Source organism: Toxorhynchites rutilus, chromosome 3 (assembly GCF_029784135.1).
Source record: "Toxorhynchites rutilus septentrionalis strain SRP chromosome 3, ASM2978413v1, whole genome shotgun sequence".
Classification (NCBI taxonomy): Eukaryota; Metazoa; Arthropoda; class Insecta; order Diptera; family Culicidae; genus Toxorhynchites; species Toxorhynchites rutilus.
The window spans coordinates 106,249,310-106,271,576 of record NC_073746.1 but is presented as its reverse complement, the minus strand read 5'-3'; the positions used below and the strand labels follow the sequence as shown (position 1 = coordinate 106,271,576).

At 40.8% G+C, this 22,267-nt stretch overlaps 2 protein-coding genes across 8 annotated transcripts in view; one reads left to right on the top strand and one right to left on the bottom strand.

Moving 5' to 3' along the window:
- The first annotated feature begins 993 nt into the window (after positions 1–993).
- On the top strand, positions 994–21,855 carry LOC129779032 (ribitol 5-phosphate transferase FKRP). 2 transcript variants are annotated; one of them, XM_055786274.1, is made up of 4 exons: positions 994–1,210; positions 1,585–2,739; positions 14,472–14,588; positions 20,207–21,855. In XM_055786274.1, the coding sequence occupies exons 2-4, from the start codon at positions 1,864–1,866 to the stop codon at positions 21,011–21,013; spliced, it is 1,800 nt and encodes a 599-aa protein (XP_055642249.1). In that variant the 5' UTR covers positions 994–1,210; positions 1,585–1,863; the 3' UTR covers positions 21,014–21,855. The 2 variants fall into 2 exon arrangements, with proteins under 2 accessions (XP_055642249.1, XP_055642248.1); XM_055786273.1 differs by having other exon boundaries at positions 994–2,739.
- Positions 21,593–22,267, bottom strand: part of LOC129779030 (dynein intermediate chain 2, ciliary) — a 61,626-nt gene continuing 60,951 nt past the window's right edge. For 5 of the 6 annotated variants that reach the window (XM_055786268.1, XM_055786270.1, XM_055786269.1 and 2 more), the window contains one exon: positions 21,593–22,113. In XM_055786268.1, the coding sequence (XP_055642243.1) occupies positions 21,927–22,113 (187 nt within the window). In that variant the 3' untranslated portion in view covers positions 21,593–21,926. The remainder of the gene's footprint in view (positions 22,114–22,267) is intronic. The other variant, XM_055786272.1, reaches the window with a different exon arrangement.

Below are 22,267 nucleotides of genomic sequence, written 5' to 3'. Positions count from 1 at the left end.
ACTTTGTTGATGTTCCCTTGGGTGAAAATGTTGATGGTCGATTGGAGCAAGGCAAATCTTTTGCCATTTACCGACCACGTTTCAATGCACCAGTTATATGCAGGTGATTTGAAAGAGTTGATGCACCAAAAGCCTTTAGAAATATTTGCTTTACGAATTTTTTGGCATATTCAGAAAAAACTTAAAATTTTGAAAAGTGCATGAGAGTATTGGATTAAAAGCAGCAACAGGGAGAGCACAGACTGCTTGTACTCGACCAATCAACGGAATTTAAGTGTGGAGCTGGGTGATAGTTAATTTCAAAAAATATATAATTTTCATCATTGTAATTAATTATTAGAGAGTGCCTAAATCGATTGGAAAAAATATTTTGTAAATCCATCAGGAAATAACTGAGTAATAAGCGCTTGAAACTGGACAATTTGCGCGATGTAGCAGATTCCTCGATTGTCAATTTGCACTCCTATTATGTTCCCGAAAGACTTAATCTTAAGTAAATAAAACCACAAGCGATATTCAACAATATGTTCATGTTCAAGAAAAGTTAGCATCTTTATTCTGTTTCAAATCGAACGGAATAGATACAATGAAACCTAGAAAACGTGGAAATATTGTAACTCCAAACCTAGCAGAACATTTTCGGAGTTTCGTGTTCGCGGCTAAAATACCACACACCTCCATCATTTGAGCATTCAATCGAATTCGGCCAGACCTGTAGTATAGCATCATTCTCTGCTCTCGAAAACCTCGTTAATCTCCGCAATGTCTGGTCTCTGTTATCATTTTCCAACTTTTCCGAGAATCCAAAACCACATGGCCTTTCCAAACGAAATCAAACAACACAGAGAATGTTTACATCCCGAAACTACTTTCTCCCACTGTTTTAATCTCTCACGAGAAAATTCCGGAGGGAAATAGCTTTCCTATTTTCCCTCTCTGTGTAGCATTTCGTGGTATATCCTACCGATCACGCTCGGCAGTTTGCGTTCGTCATCCAGCTCGAGTGGAGCCACTTGTGTGTCGATCCTTTCCCGATACCGAACATAGTGACCCAAGTTTCTCCCCCGCCCTAATCCTGACCTGCTGCTCTATCTCCATCTGGTCCAGCGGAATTGCTTTCTCTTTCAGTGCGATTTTGCATTGCACACAAAGTCCTTCACTGTTCCTCGATACGATGGTGTTGGAAAGGATATCGGAACGAGAAGTGTTGGTAAAGTGCTTTTGGAGTAGTGAAAAAAGTGTGTGAGTGAAACGCGGGGAGCATCTCCTCAGAGGAATAGTGTTTTCCCCCCTCTAGGATTCTTCATAGTGGCAGCATCTTCGCATAAATGTCTAACATGTGTCAAATTATTTGTTGTGCAATTTCTGAATAATTAACTCGCTCTGGAATTTGACGAGTGTGCGGCTATGCGCGCTAGACGTGAGACAAAATATCACTGGACTCCAGAGGGGAGAGACGAGGTTTTTTTCGTCTATCTACTGAATAATATGCTGATGAAAGCTGAATGAACTTATTTTTGTGTGCTCCCCCCCCCCCCTCCAAAACTTCTGCGGATTCTTTTGTTTCTAAAACTTTATCCCCAGCAAAAATCCTGAACTCGTTTCCCATTTGCGAGGATATTGTGATGGCCTGCAGCGATGCGGAAAATGTCTTCATTTAGCGTGTGAAATTAAGTGGCATCGTGTGCTTTGTCGTCTACGTGGGAAGTGCGGTTCGGCGAGAGTTTGCCGCATAACTGAGATTTGATAGGAAGAAGGCAGCTGCTGCAGCTATAAAAATCAGTGAAGTTGAAAGTGACGTGCCCTCCGCGCAGAAAATTGAATGAGAAAAAAAGTTGGACGGAAGATTGAGTGCGAAGGAAAATGCGTATGAAATATGGCAAGCTGTTCATTGGGTTTATGATTTGCTTTAACTTACTGGTGTTCTACTACTCGTGGAAGTATTTTCTGACGACCACAAATTTTTTGGCGGATACTTTTGGGAAACGTGCACCAAGTGATCAGAATTTTCCCAACACATTCAGTGATAATGAAAATGCAATACGATCGGAGGCCATGCGGATGACTGTGTTACGTGAAAGAACGAGACCAACTAAAATTGTGAAGTTTGCCCGGATTCGTGATCGCATACAAAATACCAACAAATATCTACGGAATAGCATCACGATCATATTCCGGGATTTCTTTGATTTCGACAATGATCTCATGCAGTCAATCGCCAGTGCGGTTAACCTCATACCCAACGTTCAAATTTTAGTAATCTCTCCGGAAATTCCGTATCCCCCACTGGATGTTTTCACAAGCCCTGGCCAATCCCCAAACGCAACCAACTGGTTCGAGAAGGACAGCAATGTGAAATTTTTCAGCCTCAGTTACGACATTACCAAATCCCTAAAAGATACCCTACCGATCCTACAGATTAAGACCAAATACGTACTCTTCATGCCAGACAGCGTGCGGTTGAACGGGCGCTCGCTCCTATCTCGGATGCTGCGGGAGATATCCACCCCTTCCACCAACGAACTCCTCCTCCAGCAGCACCAGAATCTGCTGCTCAAGCAAAACAATCAAATGATAGAAAACAAAATCGATTTGAGGCAGAAACCGGAGCGTAAAATAATTGCTATCCCATTTTCCTCGAACCAGAAGTCGGCCACCAACTGCTGTCACCTGCAGCTCGATCTGCCCAACTGGACGCTAGAGTACGTGACCGGCAATGAGACCGACAGCTGTGACATGGTAATTAAATTAATTATTCAGCATAATCATTGTTTCAATAATTATTATATGGCCTATTTATAGTATCGCGCCAGGAAAGGCACTCGCCCCGCGTCGGGTGTGGAGCACTCTGGAAAATGCATAAAATTGAATTTTCATCCTTGCTCTGAAACATATGCAGAGCGTAATAATGGAGCGCCGAACGCGTGACTGCGAGCGCGCGTTAATTCACTGCACACTTGAACCGAGTCGGTGCGTTTGATGTAGGGTTTTGCTTTTTTCCGTTTCCTGAACAAATATCCACTTGAATTAATATGTACTTCAGATTACGCTACACTTTCATTTGCCAGCTCTATTCATGAAATCTCACCTTGTGTGATCATTTCATCAGGTTTTCCATTTTATGCATGACACCTTGGATGCACATGAAATAAAAACGGTGCGCTGTTCAGTTGAGTGTCCATGACTCGTCACCTGCATTCCTATTTACCTTTTATTTTAATAGCAATTGTATTAATATTAACATAAAGACACTTAACACTAAAGATGAAATAGACTAGGATTGGGCGATCTTGGATCGAGTTTTTTGTTAGAGGCGGATGATCTGCAAAGTTTGAAGCCTCTCTAATACAAACAAGGAAGCCAATGGATCGATTTTGAGAAGATCGATCTTTTCCATTTCGACTTCCGATTTTTTGGATTGATTCATTGTACCCGAAAAAAATCGATCGTTTTCCTTCAGGTTTTCAGATCTTAGAGTTTTTTTTCAGTGTACATCGATTTTAATCTCACCACCTGACAAATTTTATAAACATAATGTCATCATTTGGATTGCTTTCGAGGATTGGGCGATCTTGGATCGATACTTAGAAGATCGATCTTTTCCTCTCCGATTTTTCGGATCGATTCGTTCTACTCAAAAAAAAAAGTAAGTGGTTGTTTCTAGGACACGACCGCGTATTTTCGACGTAGAACTACGCAATTATATTATGCAATCCACTTGTTTACCACTTCGAATATTATTTTAGAATGCATCGAAAATTTTGTAATAAATTATGTTCTTACAAATAAATTTATTGGACGTCTTTTTACGTTTGATATGATGCCTAGCACTACCAAAATATGTGAACGAAAAAAATGTTAAACGGTCATTGTATTTTACATTTCCCTCTGAAATTATTGCACATCTCATGTTTACGTGGTTCTCGAATCGCAAAAGTTCATTCACCTCTAGTATCTGAAATGACGATTTTCCCAGGCTTCTCAGTTGTAAAGTACGTTTTAGGAAAACATATTCCGGTCTGCACAAGCGAGTATAAAAGTACTCAACACCAAAAACAAATCCCCGACTTGCATGTATTTGCAAAGCGGATTCCCCCAGGCACATTAATTTTGAAGTCCGTGTTAGGGAAACATAGCTCGGTGGGAACAAAAATATCCCCGACTTGCATGTACATATATTTGCAAAACGGACTTTCACAGGTACATCGATTTTGAAGTCTGTGTTGGGGAAACCGTAAATTGAGCCAATAAAAGCTTGGCAGTTAGGGTGTTTAAATAACACTCGACTTTTTACAGTTATTCAATTGTTCATCTCATGAAAAATAATATGTTATTAATTGTGATAGACGCGTAGAAATATTTCCTATCTATTGATGCAAACATCTTTCCGATCTGTTAAGAAATGTTCGAGTTATTAGCATTCGAATATCGGTAGGGTAAGCACACAAATCGGCAGAACAAATGTACGGGAAAAAGGAAGTTCTTCCAGTTTTCATGAATTTTAACCGTTTAGAGATTAGTGAGTTGTAATGTATAGCATATCAAACAAGTCTTAGAGAATTTCCGATTCGATTGGTATGTAAATCATGAGAGTTCGTTCACAGTGAAAATAGTTATTAACGTTAACTTTATTTCATAAAAAGGTGACCTGTTTTCTGATTTGGCACCCTTCCTGAAAGACATAGTTTTACGTCCAAAAAAAAAATCGCGAAAATCGATCTTTTCTTTTTGATCTTTCCTACCTTTTTGATTGTAGAAAAAAAGTTGTAAATTTGTTTCTCAGTGAACATTTATTTTAATCTCATCAAAACCTACTTGACAAATTTCATAAACATTGGATTCCTTTCAAGGTTTCAAATTAGTCGTCGTAAACTCAGGAAAAGCAGTTCTGTAAGTTTGGTCATTACAAAACAAGTTCATCCACTAGGCTGACAGTGGAAATTGTAACGAAATTGAATGGTGACATCAGGTCCATCTGAAGCGTTCTTTTCTAGAACTGGGACTACCACCAAGAATTCGACTAAATGCCAGACGTATGCCACGATTGGATTCAACGGGATTATTGTCAGCGGAGTTCTGGATGAATACAAGTTGTTGAATTTCTAATAATAATTCTCAATTCATTAATTTTATCGAATAAATCCATGACGGTTCAAGATGAATTTTTTTTTCTGTTTTTGTGTTGTGACCTTCATTCTTAGAATTATTATGAAATTCCTTTGATGTTTGAATAGAAATGTGAAATGTTGATTTCACGTTTAAAGAATAGATAACACTTATATAGGACAAGTAAATAAATTGGAAAAAGGCATTCGATTTTTTAAAAATCGATTCTTTAGTGAATCGATCCCCACGCCGTTTAGAAAATCGATCCATCAAGATGAAGTGAACATACGAAGTTACTGTTTAAACTTTGATAAGTTTATGCAGCAGTTCCATGAAAAAAGATCACTTAAGATAAACTGAGAATAAAATATGCTCCGTTTTTGCTCAAACCTTCTATGTTTTACCGTTATTAGTAAATAAAACTTGTATTTTTTTTCCTTTAGCTCTAATCTAGTAAGAGGGGTCTTAAAAATCAGCTTTTTCGTCGTTTTGGCCGAATATGCCTGAAATTCACTGGACCGATTTTTTATCTTTTACTTGTGTGTGGAAGAGTATTGATCGACATATCTGTGAACAATACTAAACTACATTGTGCGAAGAAGTTCCAAAAACCAGTGTCCTGGCGCACCTGCTTTCAGCCCTTCAGGTTATCCAAAACGAAACAAAATCCAATTAACAATCTGTTGGAATCTATTAGTAAAGTCGTCGCTATGGTATGAACCTCGAACAAGCCAAAAAATCTTATTAGTCATAATGGCGGTCGTTTGTGAATACGATTATGACGTAGGAATACGTTCTTCATTTCGGTACCGTGGGGTAAGTTCAATGTTTCGAAAACGATAGCATTACACTTGGAGTACAAGGTTCTGAACGAAAATATCTCTTCGTGGTATAATAATCACTTCATTCGGGAGACAGAATGTTCAAGAGGTATACGCTTGTTAATAATTAACCCGGAAACTTGTTTCAGTAGGTTTAAAAGTAGAATGGAATGAAAATACTTATGATTTCGTGATATTTTGAGGCAAAATACACATGAAATCATAAAGCTACTTTATTTTTAATGAATAGCTATGGTGTTATGATTTCTTTCCATTGTCATATTCCTATTATTAGTCTTAGTCTAAGTCATCAGAAGCAGAAGCTTTTTTCGGTGAGATAATGTTCGTTTGCAGACTATATTTCACGTCACACATACTGACGCTGTGAGCTTTGACAATTTCACCTTGGTATTGTTGAAATAATGATTTTCTATGAAATGCAACCATTTTTCTAACCCACTCCTTCATCTACATTACCTTTATTTCTACCAAGCAAACCATTTGTCATGACAATTGTCATGCGAAAATGCGAAAACAGAATAGAAACTGAGAGAGGTTGGCGTCGACATCATGCCTCATACCGTATGTTTCTATTCTGTTTTCGCATTTACGCATGACAATTGTCATGACAAATGGTTTGCTTGATTCCTACACATTGACTGGATGTCTAATTTGTTTGATAGAACGAGTTAGGGCACACAATTTCGTGTTGCATACAAAATTGACGGGAACAAGCTGAAAGAAAGAATCCATAATACATGATTTACCTTTGCATTCTCTCGAAAAATATACCTCTCTTATTAGTTAAATTGCTCACTTGTTTTACTATTTCCACTGTTAAGGTTTCAGGCGAAAACATTGCTGGATAAATTTTCCGTCTAATAGTATATATTATAACACATATCTTAAGAACAATTCTGCGTAATATGCATTTGAAATCTCTCAATTTTTCGTAGAGTGACCCTTCTATCACTTTTTATTTTGATTTGTTGTGCAACGTAAAAACTTCACGACATTCACTAAGACGCGACGCGAGACAAGACAAACACTTATTGTTTTTACTATTAAACGGTTCAAAAATTACCCAGTCGGACATTGTCCCGTAGATGGGCAGCTTCGCGCCCGAAACCGGTCGACACTTAAGGTAATTTTTAAACCGTTTAATAGTAAAAACAATAAGTGTTTGTCTTGTCTCGCGTCGCGTCTTAGTGAATGACCCTTCTATGTAGAAATCAAAGACGTAGTCCTAAAATGCTTTGAAAACGGTGCCCGTGCTGGTCTAAACACTATGCTCTTTTTTCCCGATCCCATTTATTTTCTGCCACTGGACTGAACGGTAGCATGAAAGTGTAGCATTGCCTAGTGATCTAGGCAACAAGCTTTTCTTTCCAATATCAAAAGACACAACTCTTCTCTTGAACGTACAACTCCCGAATCTTTATTTTTCGAACTGAATATCAATTAACCTAACACTATACATTTTATCGAAAAGGGAGGTGCTTCGGAATACAATTCATATTCACCAATCGGAATTGATTAGACTATATATATAATGGCAAACAATAATTTGATTACACGGAATTTAAGTCGCTTGGATATTGAACTGACCGGCCCGAGCCACATGGAACTCGACCCTTTTTTTATATTCGCAGTACTGGAATTCGCGTCAGTAGAAAAATTAAAACTGGTCAGTGTACTATTGGCATACGCAAAATGATACCGTTAGGTAGGCCATGATTTGTAGCCATGGTACGACAGTAAAAAAATGAAAAAAAGTGAGAGTTTAGTTCCAACCACCAAACAGAGAAGTCGAAATAAATCAAGCTCTTAACATTAAAAATTAATTTCATTCTTTGGAAGAACTTAACAGTCAGCGACACAGGCTGACAAATAAAATTGCAATGTGAGATGTTTCGATGAGGTCTCGCCCAATCCCATTTCCTATCTGCTACCGGTGGCATAAAAGAAATGGGAAATGGTCTCACTCACTTGCTCCCTTGACATTCTTCCAATCCTACTTCTTTTCTACTCCCAGACTGAAATGGTGGCTTTCTCCCAATCCCCTTTTTCCTGCCACCGAACTGAACGGTGGCATAAAATAAATGGGAAATAGTTAGTTAGTTAATTACTCGCTTGACTCTCTCCCAATCCCACTTCTTTTCTGTCATCGGAAGAAAATGGTGGCTTCCTCCCAATCCCACTTCATTTCTGCCACCGGACTGAACAGTAACATGAAAGAAAAGGGAAATGGTTTCGCTCACTCGCTCGCTTGATTCTCTCCCAATCCCACTTCTTTTCTGGTACCGGACTGAAGTGGTGGCTTCCTCTCAATCCCACTTCTTTTCTGCCACCGGACTGAACGGTAACATGATAGAAATGGGAAATGGTCTCGCTCACTTGCTCGCTTGACTCTCTCTAAATCCCACTTCTTTTCTGCTACCGGACTGAAGTGGTGGCTTCCTCCCAATCCCACTTCTTTTCTGCCACCGGACTGAAGAGTAGCATGAAAGAAATGGGAAATGGTCTCGCTCACTTGCTCGCTTGACTCTCTCTAAATCCCACTTCTTTTCTGCTACCGGACTGAAGTGGTGGCTTCCTCCCAATCCCACTTCTTTTCTGCCACCGGACTGAAGAGTAGCATGAAAGAAATGGGAAATGGTTTCGCTCACTTGCTCGCTTGACTCTCTCCCAATCCAACTTCTTTTCTGGTACCGTACAGAAGTGGTGGCTTCCTCTCAATCCCACTTCTTTTCTGCCACCGGACTGAAGAGTAGCATGAAAGAAATGGGAAATGGTTTCGCTCACTTGCTCGCTTGACTCTCTCCCAATCCCACTTCTTTTCTGGTACCGGACTGAAATGTTGGCTTCCTCCCAATCTCGGTAACATGATAGAAATGGGAAATGGTCTCACTCACTTGCTCGCTTGACTCTCTCTAAATCCCACTTCTTTTCTGCTACCGGACTGAAGTGGTGGCTTCCTCTCAATCCCACTTCTTTTCTGCCACCGGACTGAAGAGTAGCATGAAAGAAAAGGGAAATGGTTTCGCTCACTCGCTCGCTTGACTCTCTCCCTATCCCACTACTTTTCTGGTACCGGACTGAAATGGTGGCGTCCTCCCAATCCCACTTCTTTTCTTACTTCCGGACTGAACGCTTGACTCGCTTGACTCTCCCCACCGGACTGAACGGTGGCATAAAAGAAATGAGAAATAGTCTCACCCACTTGCTCGCTTGACTCTCTCCCAATCCCACTTCTTTTTTGCCACCGGAAAGAAATTGTGACTTCCTCCCAATCCCACTCCTTTTCTGCCACCTGACTGAAATGATGGCTTCCTTCCAATCCCACTTTATTTCTGGTACCGGACTGAAATTGTAGCTTCCTCCCAAGCATGAAAGAAATGGGAAATGGTTTCGCTCACTTGCTCGCTTGATTCTCTCCCAATCCCACTTCTTTTCTGGTACCGGACTGAAGTGGTGGCTTCCTCTCAATCCCACTTCTTTTCTGCCACCGGACTGAACGGTAACATGATAGAAATGGGAAATGGTCTCGCTCACTTGCTCGCTTGACTCTCTCTAAATCCCACTTCTTTTCTGCTACCGGACTGAAGTGGTGGCTTCCTCCCAATCCCACTTCTTTTCTGCCACCGGACTGAAGAGTAGCATGAAAGAAATGGGAAATGGTCTCGCTCACTTGCTCGCTTGAATCTCTCCCAATCCAACTTCTTTTCTGGTACCGTACTGAAGTGGTGGCTTCCTCTCAATCCCACTTCTATTCTGCCACCGGACTGAAGAGTAGCATGAAAGAAATGGGAAATGGTTTCGCTCACTTGCTCGCTTGACTCTCTCCCAATCCCACTTCTTTTCTGGTACCGGACTGAAATGTTGGCTTCCTCCCAATCTCGGTAACATGATAGAAATGGGAAATGGTCTCACTCACTTGCTCGCTTGACTCTCTCTAAATCCCACTTCTTTTCTGCTACCGGACTGAAGTGGTGGCTTCCTCCCAATCCCACTTCTTTTCTGCCACCGGACTGAAGAGTAGCATGAAAGAAATGGGAAATGGTTTCGCTCACTTGCTCGCTTGACTCTCTCCCAATCCAACTTCTTTTCTGGTACCGTACTGAAGTGGTGGCTTCCTCTCAATCCCACTTCTATTCTGCCACCGGACTGAAGAGTAGCATGAAAGAAATGGGAAATGGTTTCGCTCACTTGCTCGCTTGACTCTCTCCCAATCCCACTTCTTTTCTGGTACCGGACTGAAATGTTGGCTTCCTCCCAATCTCGGTAACATGATAGAAATGGGAAATGGTCTCACTCACTTGCTCACTTGACTCTCTCTAAATCCCACTTCTTTTCTGCTACCGGACTGAAGTGGTGGCTTCCTCCCAATCCCACTTCTTTTCTGCCACCGGACTGAAGAGTAGCATGAAAGAAATGGGAAATGGTCTCGCTCACTTGCTCGCTTGACTCTCTCCCAATCCAACTTCTTTTCTGGTACCGTACTGAAGTGGTGGCTTCCTCTCAATCCCACTTCTATTCTGCCACCGGACTGATGAGTAGCATGAAAGAAATGGGAAATGGTTTCGCTCACTTGCTCGCTTGACTCTCTCCCAATCCCACTTCTTTTCTGGTACCGGACTGAAATGTTGGCTTCCTCCCAATCTCGGTAACATGATAGAAATGGGAAATGGTCTCACTCACTTGCTCGCTTGACTCTCTCTAAATCCCACTTCTTTTCTGCTACCGGACTGAAGTGGTGGCTTCCTCCCAATCCCACTTCTTTTCTGCCACCGGACTGAAGAGTAGCATGAAAGAAATGGGAAATGGTCTCGCTCACTTGCTCGCTTGACTCTCTCCCAATCCAACTTCTTTTCTGGTACCGTACTGAAGTGGTGGCTTCCTCTCAATCCCACTTCTATTCTGCCACCGGACTGAAGAGTAGCATGAAAGAAATGGGAAATGGTTTCGCTCACTTGCTCGCTTGACTCTCTCCCAATCCCACTTCTTTTCTGGTACCGGACTGAAATGTTGGCTTCCTCCCAATCTCGGTAACATGATAGAAATGGGAAATGGTCTCACTCACTTGCTCGCTTGACTCTCTCTAAATCCCACTTCTTTTCTGCTACCGGACTGAAGTGGTGGCTTCCTCCCAATCCCACTTCTTTTCTGCCACCGGACTGAAGAGTAGCATGAAAGAAATGGGAAATGGTCTCGCTCACTTGCTCGCTTGACTCTCTCCCAATCCAACTTCTTTTCTGGTACCGTACTGAAGTGGTGGCTTCCTCTCAATCCCACTTCTTTTCTGCCACCGGACTGAAGAGTAGCATGAAAGAAAAGGGAAATGGTTTCGCTCACTTGCTCGCTTGACTCTCTCCCAATCCCACTTCTTTTCTGGTACCGGACTGAAATGTTGGCTTCCTCCCAATCTCGGTAACATGATAGAAATGGGAAATGGTCTCACTCACTTGCTCGCTTGACTCTCTCTAAATCCCACTTCTTTTCTGCTACCGGACTGAAGTGGTGGCTTCCTCCCAATCCCACTTCTTTTCTGCCACCGGACTGAAGAGTAGCATGAAAGAAATGGGAAATGGTTTCGCTCACTTGCTCGCTTGACTCTCTCCCAATCCCACTTCTTTTCTGGTACCGGACTGAAATGTTGGCTTCCTCCCAATCTCACTTTTTTTCTGCCACCGGACTGAAATCGTGGCCACTTCTTTTCTGCCACCGGACTGAAATCGTGGCCACTTCTTTTCTGCCACCGGACTGAACGGTAGCATGAAAGAAATGGGAAATGATCTCATACACTTTCTCGCTTGACTCTCTCCAACTTCCACTTCTTTTCTGTCATCGGAAGGAAATTGTAGATTCCTTCCAATCCCACTTCTTTTCTGCCATCGAACTGAAATGGTGGCTTTCTCCCAAGCATGAAATAAATGGGAAATGGTCTCGATCACTTGCTCGCTTGACTCTCTCCCAATCCCACTTCTTTTCTGGTACCGGACTGAAGTGATGGCTTCCTCCCAATCCCACTTCTTTTCTGCCAACGGACTGAAGGGTAGCATGAAAATTGTCTCACTCACTTGCTCGCTTGACTCTCTCCCAATCCCACTTCTTTTCTGGTACCGGACCGAAATGGTGGCGTCCTCCCAATCCCACTTATTTTCTGCCACCGGACTGAAATGGTGGTTTCCTCCCAATCCCACTTCTTTTCTTACTTCCGGACTGAACGCTTGACTCGCTTGACTCTTCCATCCGGAGAAATGAGAAATAGTCTCACCCACTTGCTCGCTTGACTCTCTCCCAATCCCACTTCTTTTTTGCCATCGGAAAGAAATTGTGGCTTCCTCCAATCCCACTTTATTTCTGGTACCGGACTGAAATTGTAGCTTCCTCCCAAGCATGAAAGAAATGGGAAATGGTTTCGCTCACTTGCTCGCTTGACTCTCTTCCAATCCCACTTCTTTTCTGGTACCGGACTGAAATGTTGGCTTCCTCCCAATCTCACTTTTTTTCTGCCACCGGACTGAAATCGTGGCCACTTCTTTTCTGCCACCGGACTGAACGGTAGCATGAAAGAAATGGGAAATGATCTCATACACTTTCTCGCTTGACTCTCTCCGACTTCCACTTCTTTTCTGTCATCGGAAGGAAATTGTAGATTCCTTCCAATCCCACTTCTTTTCTGCCAACGGACTGAAGGGAAATCGTCTTGCTCACTTGCTCGCTTGTATCTCTCCCAACCCCACTTCTTTTCTACCACCGGACTTAAATGGTGGCTTTCTCCCAATCCCACTTCTTTTCTGCCATCGAACTGAAATGGTGGCTTTCTCCCAAGCATGAAAGAAATGGGAAATGGTCTCACTCACTTGCTCGCTTGACTCTCTCCCAATCCCACTTCTTTAATGGTACTTAACGGTAGCATGAAAGAAATGGGAAATGATCTCATACACTTGCTCGCTTGACTCTCTCCAACTTCCACTTCCTTTCTGCCATCGGAAGGAAATTGTAGATTCCTTCCAATCCCACTTCTTTTCTGCCATCGAACTGAAATGGTGGCTTTCTCCCAAGCATGAAAGAAATGGGAAATGGTCTCGCTCACTTGCTCGCTCGACTCTCTCCCAATCCCACTTTTTTTCTGCCACCGGAATGAAATGATGGCTTCCTCCCAATCCCACTTCATTTCTGGTACCGGACAGAAGTGTTGGCTTTCTCCCAATCCCACTTCTTTTCTGCCAACGGACTGAAGGGTAGCATGGAAAATGGTTTCACTCACTTACTCGCTTGACTCTCTCCCAATCCCATTTATTTTCTGATACCGGACCGAAATGGTGGCGTCCTCCCAATCCCACTTCTTTTCTGCCATCGAACTGAAATGGTGGCTTTCTCCCAAGCATGAAAGAAATGGGAAATGGTCTCGCTCACTTGCTCGCTTGACTCTCTCCCAATCCCACTTCTTTTTTTGCCATCGGAAAGAAATTGTGGCTTCCTCCCAATCCCACTTTTTTCTGCCACCGGACTGAAATGGTGGTTTCCTCCCAATCCCACTTCTTTTCTTACTTCCGGACTGAACGCTTGACTCGCTTGACTCTCCCCACCGGACTGAACGATGGCATAAAATAAATGGTCTCACTCACTTGCTCACTTGCTCGCTTGACTCCCAATCCCACCGGACTGAAATGGTGGCTTTCTCCCAATCCCACTTCTTTTCTGTCACCGGACAGAAATGGTGGCTTCCTCCCAATCCCACTTCTTTTCTGCCACCGGACTGAACGCTTGACTCGCTTGACTCTCTCCACCGGGCTGAACGGTGGCATAAAAGGAATGGGAAATGGTCTTACTCACTTGCTCGCTTGACTCTCTCCCAATCCCAATTCTTTTCTGTTTGGTAATCTATCCCATCTATAGAGAAGGTGAGAAGCTGGATTGTGAGAACTGTAGAGCTCTAACATTTCTAGATAGTGTCCTATTACTTTGCATTTACTAACAGATGGACATGAGAAGTGTACTCCCTTACCTTCCAGAAATAATAAAAAATAGCAGTGTTCTGATTGTGTGGTTCGACGATTGTTGAAATATAATGATAGGGATTTGTAATTTTAAGTATAAGGTAGAGTAATAAATTTTCTCGAAACCAAACCATTGTTGATACTAAATTGAAATTATTCAAACAAAAACTTTCTTCGTTCCTATTTTTATAATGGGATTTCTCACTTTCTAACTTATTCGTTTGCCCCTTCAATAAGCAAGCTTGAATTTAAAATTGGTCATATATATTTTCTTTCATTGAGTAGCTGTCTCCGTTCGAATAAATTTAATGAAAATTAAAGAGGTTTTTTTTCGCATAGAATTGCTCTATATGTAAAAATAATATATAGGACAGGTGCCAATCATGGTTAGATGATTCTCGGAAACAAATGCAGCATGACAAATTCTGAACATGTTATTGATTTTCAATCAATACATACATCCCACCTTTCATTCCAGACATCCGAACATAACACACAACTGACAAACATATTTTCCCAATATTGTTTTCGATTCCAGTACAAACAGAAGCACGCCATTCTGGTGGAGACATCGCTGCTGAAGGAGATGCCAGACGCGCTGTCGTCTCCGTTTCCGGAGCTGTTCTACATCCAGGCCAAACTAGCCAACATAAAGGTGAGCAAATGTTTTGAGTTCCGACCGCGTTCACGTTCACCCCCGCTCCCCATTCTGAAGTGTCTGTGCATCCAAGAACAAGTTACGCTGTGGGACACTTAGTATTCAATTACCGCACCGACTGGTAAAGACTGTGGATTATTCGACTTCAATTACACACTCAAGAATAGGGTTCCCATGGGGCAGCATTCAAAAATAAGCACAATAGGCTTTTCAGTTTAGCATTTGAGCACCGGTTAAAAATAACGACCTGACATAAAATGCTGTTTGGGTTTCTCATTCTCGGTTTTCTTTCGCACGCTGTACTTGTATGTAATTGGCTGATTGAATGTTTAATCTAAACAGCTTGTCTACGAGGGTTACAAGTTGGAAGCAAACATCACTACACTCCAATCAGGAGATTACACAAAATTGGCGTCAACCAACCGTTGGCAAACGACAGCTTCAAATACAGATATAACTCCTGTGGGACATTTCCTCATCAATATCCGTGTGAAAGGGGCCCGTGCATGAATCGTAATCAAATTCTACTGTTAATTTTATTGTTACAAATTGGATAACATGATCCAATACGAATAACGATTCTCTTTCGTGTCATTGCGGAAAATTAACCCATTTAACAGCGAAGGGCTCAGACATCATTCCGCCCAATTTGGCACCACTAAATGATAAATAAGCCCAGAATTGTCTTAAACCCGAAATTCCGTTCCGTATAGAGCGTCTCTTTTCAAACTGAGCGTAAACCAAAAGAGACGGAAAACACAGGCACATACACCCCACTCTTTGCCGCCCGTGTCCTGCGGCCCACCCACCCACAATCTTTGTTGTTTCGACATTTTGAAATATTGATGTGCTCGACAAGCCACAGAGAGAAAAACGCAAAACTACCAAATGGGAAACGCTTTTCAGAACCGCAAATAGTGATAAGATAATATAAAAGGAAATTATTTACTTAATGTTTACATTCAACGGTTTGGGCCGAAGAAATTTGTGTTCTCATTGTATTGGGTTGTCTCTGGATTGGGCATTGAGGGTTCGAGAGTGCCATTCCAGCAGAATCACAACAGAGGGAAAACCAAATATCTGCTGAATTATATGTGGTGGATGTTTGCTGGTCATGTTTTTTAGGGGTGGGTAGCTTTCTGGGTCGAGGAGATTTATTTCTTTTATTGCACATCATGGTTTCGAAGATTAGCTTTATGTGCCGCCAAATCTTTTACATCAATAGCTATCAATTTCAGTGTATGTGAGGCATTTCAATGAAACTATTGTGTGGGAGATGTCGTTGGACCGAATGTCGGCTCCGTTTTGAAGCTAATGATATTCAGTTCGTGGATATAGTAGGATATGAGACATGAATAATTCAAATTTCGATGAAACTTTTTTCAATTCATTTCTTGGGCTTTGCCAAAAATTGTGGAATCAGAGGTTATTTCTTCGAAAAACGATTGACATACTAAAAAATGTGATGTTTTGTGATATACAGTGCGAGAAATTCCTATAAGCGCACATGTATATTTTGGCTGTAAGATTAACTAGATATATATTTCCAAAATATTTTCATGGGATTTAAATGACCTTCGAACATGAAGTTTATCTTGCCAAGAAAAGTCCCAATCCTATTCTCAACAGTTATTCAGAATGAGAAAAACGTGTTTTCAAGGTAAAAATTCTTATATGTGCACATCAGACTTTATTCTCAAAGAACGATTTATACATGAAAATGACAGCATTCAATATTTGATTGGTTTACCATTTTTCAGAATAGTTTCATAGACACGGTTTGGCATTGACTCAATCAGATTATCCAACATTTCATGTGGAATTTTATTCCACTCGTCTCTTACACATCTCTCCAACTCACGAACTATTGCAAATTGCCGTCCACCACTGTAGACTCGCCTTGCCAGGATTCCCCAGAGATTCTCGATGGGATTGAGATCCGGGCTACGAGCTGGCCAGTCCATAACCTGAATGTTTCTTTCGGAAAACCATGACAATGATTTCTTGCTTACGTGAATGGCAGCATTATCCTGCTGGAAGATGAAGTTGTCGTCCATAATGTCTTCTGTAAATGGCACCAAAACACTGTCCAGTAACTCTACATAGTTGTCGGAGTTCATCCTTGTCGAAATAGTGGCGATAGGAGTCTTCCCTTTTCTTGAAAACGCAGCCCACACCATGAGACTTCCACCACCAAAATTCCTGCTCAACTTCACTTCGGGATTTTTTTGTAGATCATGCCAATAATACGCGCAGCAATCCGGACCATCAAGATTGAACTTTCTCGTCGGAAAAGATCACTTCATCCCACTCATTAAATTAATTAAATTTTCCAGTCTCCCCAAGCTGAATGATGCGGTTCCGGTCGCGGTTTGAAATTTTGAAGTTACCTTTATTCTTCCTTCTGATGCCATATTTTGGGCCCTTCTTGAAAAAATTCCGGACCACTGTTTCTCCTCTATCGATCCTCTTTGCTATCTTCCGGTTGCTTAAACCAATATCCTTCAATTCGGTTATTAATCTCCGCTCAGTTTCGTCCAAGAACTTTCCTTTCGGCACCGTGCTTCAAATTCAATTGCGCTACTTCACTGCTTAGCTGATTGTGGTTAACTCGTTCTCACGTTACAAACTTACCAGGATGTGTTGAAAAATGGCCAAGATGTTCACATATTGGTGGGAAAATATTTAAAATGCCAGTTGCGCTTATGAGAATTTCGCACCATAATTTTAAAAATGTTTTAGTAAAAAAATATGTTTGCACCAATGATGACTTAAACAACAAAGTTAGTACACATTTAGTCATTAGGAAATCACTACGTAAAAAAGGAATGGTTTTATCTACTATATATCTAGAATTTTCAAAACAACCCAGGTGCGCTTATAGGATTTTCCCCCACTGTATAATCTTCCTGCATTATTGTCAAAAACAAACAACTTCTCAAATTTTTTTTAGCGAGCAAATGAAAGTCTTGTTTTTTTATAATTTCCACTATTCATGTCTCAGGCGAAAAAAATGCTGTATGAATTTGACGTATAATGGTACATATTATAACATATATCGTAAGAACGATAAGTAAGAACGTGAGTACGTTTTAGGGAAACATATTCCAGCCTGCACAACGACAAACGAGTTCAAAAGTACTCAACACCAAAAAAAAATACCCCCGACTTGCATGTATTTGCAAAGCGGATTCCCCCAGGCACATTAATTTTGAATTCCGTGTTAGGGAAACACAGCTCAGTGGGAAAAAAGTAGAAGTGTCTGAGCCTAGGGGCACGGACGGAAGTTTGGTTTGACGTAGAACTGTGAAAGTTCAGAACACTTGGTTATTTTAAATGTAATTCTTTTCATCGTTCAGAAATCTGCTAGTTTAACTCTTTTGAAACTTTAAATAGTAACCTTGAAAAAGGCTGTTTGTTATCTGTACTCATAACCTTCAAACGGTTTGTAACGAACAAAACAAAGAAAGACTATAAGCTTCTGGCAGGAAGTTCAACTGTCTAACTGAAAATGATTAATGAATATCCGTTGTATACATAACAGGGTGGAATGGTAGATGACGTATATGTGAATCGGTAAACAGAAAAAAATAATATCGTCATTGATTACAAAACAAAACAAAAAACAAGTTGAAAATACTCACGATTTCGTGATATTTTGAGGTAAAATACAATTGAAATCATGAAGTAGCTTTATTTTTAATGGATAGCTTTGATATTGCGATTTCTTTCCATTGTCTTATTCTTATTATTAGGCATCGGGAGCAGTAGCTTTTTCTCTGAAATAATGTTCGTTTGCAGACTATCATAAACAAGTCGAATTGGTTCTACTGCTCAATCTATCATAGAAGGAATTGAGTCATTGAGAATTATGAATATGAGTCATGAAAAATATAAATATATCATTTCGTTTCACTTTTGAGATGCGATGTAATGCCGATTTCAATAAGTCTTCGCATAATAATCGCAGCCTTAAATTGCTCACTTGTTTTATTATTTCCACTGTTGATGTCTCAGGCGAAAAAAATGCTAGGTAAATATGCCATCTAACGGTGTATATTATAACATATAGTATAAGAACGATTCTGCGTAATATGCATTTGAAAAATATTAATAAACGTTACATTTTTCGTAGAGTGACCCCCCTGTATAGAAATCAAAGACGTAGTCCTACGTCAAAAATACCCCCCTTTTGACAAAGCGGATTCGCCCAGGCACATTGATTTGGAGTCTGTGTTAGGGAAACACAGCTCGATGGGAACAAAAATACCCCCAACTTGCATGTATATTTGCAGAGCGGATTTCCACAGGTACTTCGATTTTGATGTCTGTGTTGGGGAACCCGTAAATCGGGCCAATCAAAACTTGGCAGTTAGGGCTTGACAATTTACAGTTATTCAATTTTTCATATCATGAAAAATAATATTTTATTAATTGTGATAGACGCGTAGAAATATTTCCTATCAATTGATGCAAACATCTTTCCGATCTGTTAAGAAATGTTCGAGTTATAAGCATTTGAGATACGGGATCGGCAGAACAAATTTATGGGAAAAAAAAGTTCTTCCAGTTTTCATGAATTTAAACCGTTTAGAGATTACCGAATTGTAATGCATAGCATATCAAAAAATCTTAGAGAATTTCCGGTTCGATTGATATGCAAATCATAAGAATTCGTTCACAGTGAAAATAGTTATTAACATTAACTTTATTTCATAAAAACGTGACCTGTTTTCTGATATGGCACCCTCCCTGAAAGACGTAGTTCTACGTCAAAAGTTCAGATGGGAAAGATTTTTTCCCCTTCTGGTACAGATTAAAATATGGCAATACTGTCCGAAAGTTTACATTTGGGTTTAAGTTTACACTTCATCTAATTTTTTTTTTCTTAAAATAACTATGTTCGGCAAAATTGGATGAAATGTAAATTTTCAGACTACCCCAGGAAGTGGAAAACCCCTGTCTAAAAATTTTCTAAGGAAAACAAAATACACGAAATTTGAGCATTGTATTACAGTCAAACTTCCAGGATACAGGGATGCATTTTCCAAGTCAAGAAATGGATACCCATATTCAATGATCGTGCAAATTCGAACAAACAATAAATTCTGCTCGAGAAATCAACGCAGTTATATAATTATAACAGAGCAATTGCTGCCGATGATAAAAATATCATTTTATTGACCGTTTCGCTACGAGCGTCGTCTATAGACGACATCCGCGCGACGAGCTGTGTGTACGAGCGTCATCTTTAGACGACATGAAATTCATACTGCTCTTCGACCACACCAGCGCTATATGCATACTTTTCGGCGCAGTGCTCCGTGCAGGGGTAGCACTTCGGCGGAGCACACTGCCGTAATGAAAGGGTTAAACGTATATACTTGCAAAATAGCTGAAGAAAAAATTTATGTCCAAAAGATCCAATTTCGAACATTTCGAAAATTGGACTGTATTTTGCTTTTATTACACGGTAAAAACATATTGAAAGAGTCTTACTATATTGTAGGTCCTCATAGCCTCTACATTTTCCGCGGATCAGGTCGGGACCAGCCTCCCCTATACTTAAATTCAACAATCGTCCGTAATTGTACCTCTCTTCATTTTTTTCACAGAAAGTCTTACTTGACGCACCACTGCAGGATGGCAAAAAGTTGTTCACATCCTACCACACCAAAACTAAGCGGCGCAACTTACGCAAAGAACAATTTCGGGCGCTTTACCGGAAGCTGCAAATTAAAAAGGTGGTCCACAAAAACTATCTCTACGACAAGTCCAAACTTGCCAAGCGGAAGCTCATCAAAAGCTTCGAGCACAACAATCAGACAATTTCGCTGCTGACGGAAATTACCTTCTACGGGTGCGAAAAGCAAACAAAAAGCTGCATCGGCCAAGTGTACAACTCACAGCCCTTCTACACGTACCTTGGTCGCCACACGCCCCCATGCTGTTTGAACAAGCTGAAGACCGTCTTTCGCCACGTCGTGGATGAGTTCGAAAACGTTGGCATCCGATACTGGCTGGATAACTACGCGCTGAAGAATGCCATCGAACTGAAAACCCTTTCACCGGATGCGTACGAAATCGACATAAGCTTCAACAGCGATGACGTGCAGCGGTCTGTCGCAATGAAAAAGGCCCAAACCAAACCGTACACCGACGGAGATGGTTTCTACTGGCTGAAGGCAACCGATGGCCACTACTTCCGCGTGCAATACTCCAAGGTTAACCAGATTGCGGTCAATTTACTGCCGTTCGATCTGAGCGGTGAAGTGGTCCGTCCGAACGGGTTTTACGGCTGGAAGGCGAAAAAATTCTCCGTGGAATTTCTCCATCCCATGTCGACGGTACTGTATCTGGGGAAGTCCATTATGTGTCCGAACAATGTGATGGAGTATCTCGAGGCTAAGAACATCAAATAGGACAAACAAATGGTGATGAAGAAAGGGTATAATGTTGAGTTCCTGTGATAGAATGGTGCCAGGAGTTCCATATCGAGGTGAATTCCGAGATGTGAGCACTTGGTAGCGATTGTACATAACTGATAGGTAGCGCTAAACGTTTGCGAGCAAGTTATCGCGAATAGCTGTGAACCATTTTTTGTGAGCCAGTTGGACAATTGTTAGTGAAATTAGGCTTTTATGCATTTTACTGATAGTTTAGAGAATAGCAATTTTGTTGGTGCAACTAGTTATTAGATTCATACGCTTATATTTTTGCGATGTGATGCATAAAGTCAATAATATATTCAACAGATGTAAATGGAAATAAAACATTTTAAACGTTGTAAGCTATATTAGACGAATACTGAGTCTTCGGAACAAAGCCGATATTATTTTTTTAGCAAGCTATCATTTTAAGCAATATTTTCATTCATAAATAGAATACTACATTTATAGGAAAACATGTACATTAGCTCAATGGACTTGGCAATGTGCAGAGGCCGTTGTGTTTTGGAACAAGTTTCGGGTAATATAACATACAGATTACAAGAAATATTTCGAAATTTCAAATCGCACCACAACACTATATTTATTAACACTAAGAAAATCCCAAAGGACAAACCAAATAATGAACTCCAAGTTGAACGTTAACATTTCAAACCAAATCTATTTAAACTTCAATGTGCTGGCAATTAATACAACACTAGTTATGAAATTGAAACTCCTTCCGACTACACTAACGATGTACAAGTATCAAAACCAAAAAAAATACCTAAAACATTTTAAACCGCTCAAAAATAAATTATTTATTATTCTCATCACCGTGTGCATATATACTTCATTAGTGTAATTTCACATTCTTCTGCTCCGCGCCTTCGAGAAGTGAATCTCATTAATTAGAAGCGACGGTAGACACCGTTTCCTTCACCAATTCACCTTCCGGGAGCTCGCGTACCAGCGACAGCAGGCGGTCCAATTTTTGCACCTCCAGCATGTGGGGATCCACCGGGACGGTCTTTTTCGGTGCCTTCGTTTTGATGCGCAAGTTGGGTGAAAGCTTCAGCGTTATCGTCGTGCCTCTGGAATTAAAATTGCATTTGAATGAATGATGTTGCAGTCTGACGTGGAGAGTTGCATTGGCGGGCTGTATGAACATTCGATGCATTTATTAAGAAAAGTAGTAAAGGCAAATGACGATGATCCTGACAAAGGTTTGAAATGGGTCTTTTGACC

Coding starts and splice junctions, on each gene's coding strand:
- LOC129779032 (XM_055786274.1), top strand. CDS start 1,864: ATGCGTATGAAATATGGCAAGCTGTTCATTGGGTTTATGATTTGCTTT. Junction 2,740..14,471: donor AGACCGACAGCTGTGACATG/GTAATTAAATTA, acceptor TTTCGATTCCAG/TACAAACAGAAGCACGCCAT. Junction 14,589..20,206: donor CCAAACTAGCCAACATAAAG/GTGAGCAAATGT, acceptor TTTTTTTCACAG/AAAGTCTTACTTGACGCACC.